General features: G+C 60.4%; 1 protein-coding gene across 1 annotated transcript in view; it reads right to left on the reverse strand.

Moving 5' to 3' along the window:
* The window catches only part of VOLCADRAFT_98864 (uncharacterized protein), a gene marked incomplete at both ends in the record, with an annotated part of 28,392 nt that overhangs the window by 3,422 nt on the left and 23,804 nt on the right, over window positions 1–1,166 (reverse strand). The window contains 2 exons of the mRNA XM_002957721.1: window positions 515–698; window positions 759–927. Of these exons, the coding sequence (XP_002957767.1) occupies window positions 515–698; window positions 759–927 (353 nt within the window). The remainder of the gene's footprint in view (window positions 1–514; window positions 699–758; window positions 928–1,166) is intronic.

The following is a 1,166-nucleotide window of genomic DNA, read 5'->3' on the forward strand; positions in this document are numbered from 1 at the left end:
AGGCTCATGGGAGAGGGCGCCAAGACGGGAACAAGAATGCGGGTTGGGAAATGGCAGGGGGAGAGGTAGTAGCGGAAGGCAGGTGGGTATGTAAAGTGGACAGAGGTTTTATACGTTTTCGTTGTCTCGAACGGTACCTTTAGCTGGTTAGCTTTTTAGGGTTTAGATTTTGGAGCTGGGGAGCCCTCAAGAGGCACCACCCTCCCGGGGGCAAAAGGGGAGGGGCCACTACAGGAATTGGCATTGGTTGAAGCAGCACCGAGACATACACACACACATACGCACACACATGTCCCATCCACGTTACGTCCTTCGTTCCACTTCACCGTCACTCCAGTGCACCACTCTCGCTGTTTCCTGCGCCATCGACCGCCTCTGAACCGAACCGGGTCGGAAAACACCACCCACTGCACCGGTTTACCAACCCACGTGATGAGGCACGTAGCCGGGCCCCTTCCCCGGCCCCTCCACACACACACACACACACACACATACATACGCAGTCAAGTTATACCTGGAGCCGGGTCGGGAGGACTGCCGAAAAGAAAACGGCCGACTTCGCGAAGGCAGACACAGCAGGCCCGTCGAATGTGGCTCAGCCTTGTACGACTCGTATACGGCATTGTCAGCGACGCCACTGCCGCTATGCAGCGAAGTAGCTTGCAGGTTTCTGGCATCGGCGGTCGCAGCTGCTGCTGCTGCGGTGGCGGCGGCGGCGGCGACGGCGGCGGGGGCGGGGGCCACAGGGGCAGCGGCACCTTCGGATGCGGGTATGAAGGCGGGCAAGGCGGGCGTGGCGTTGGGACAATCCGGCACCAGAGCTGGTAGCGGCGGCAGCGGCGGGGGCGGCGGTAGTGGCGGTCCGAAAAGATTGTTCTGCTCCGAAGCCAGGACTTCGTTGGGCCCAGCCACCAACGTTCGCGTGTCCTGCGGGTGGGTAGGTCGGTAGTTGGCTAGCCGAATAGGTAGGTAGGCAGGTAGGTAGGTAGGTAGGTAGAACTAGGTAGACAGGTAAAAAGGCAGCAGCAGTGCATGAAGAGCCTAGCCTGGGCCCTCGCGGTGACAGCGACCGCATGTCGCAACACGATACACGACACGAGGAGGCAGCAACAGCAACAACAGCAGCAACAACAGCAGCAGCGACAACACGGGAGCGGTGGATCTGC

Source organism: Volvox carteri (genome assembly GCF_000143455.1).
Source record: "Volvox carteri f. nagariensis unplaced genomic scaffold VOLCAscaffold_78, whole genome shotgun sequence".
NCBI lineage: Eukaryota > Viridiplantae > Chlorophyta > Chlorophyceae > Chlamydomonadales > Volvocaceae > Volvox > Volvox carteri.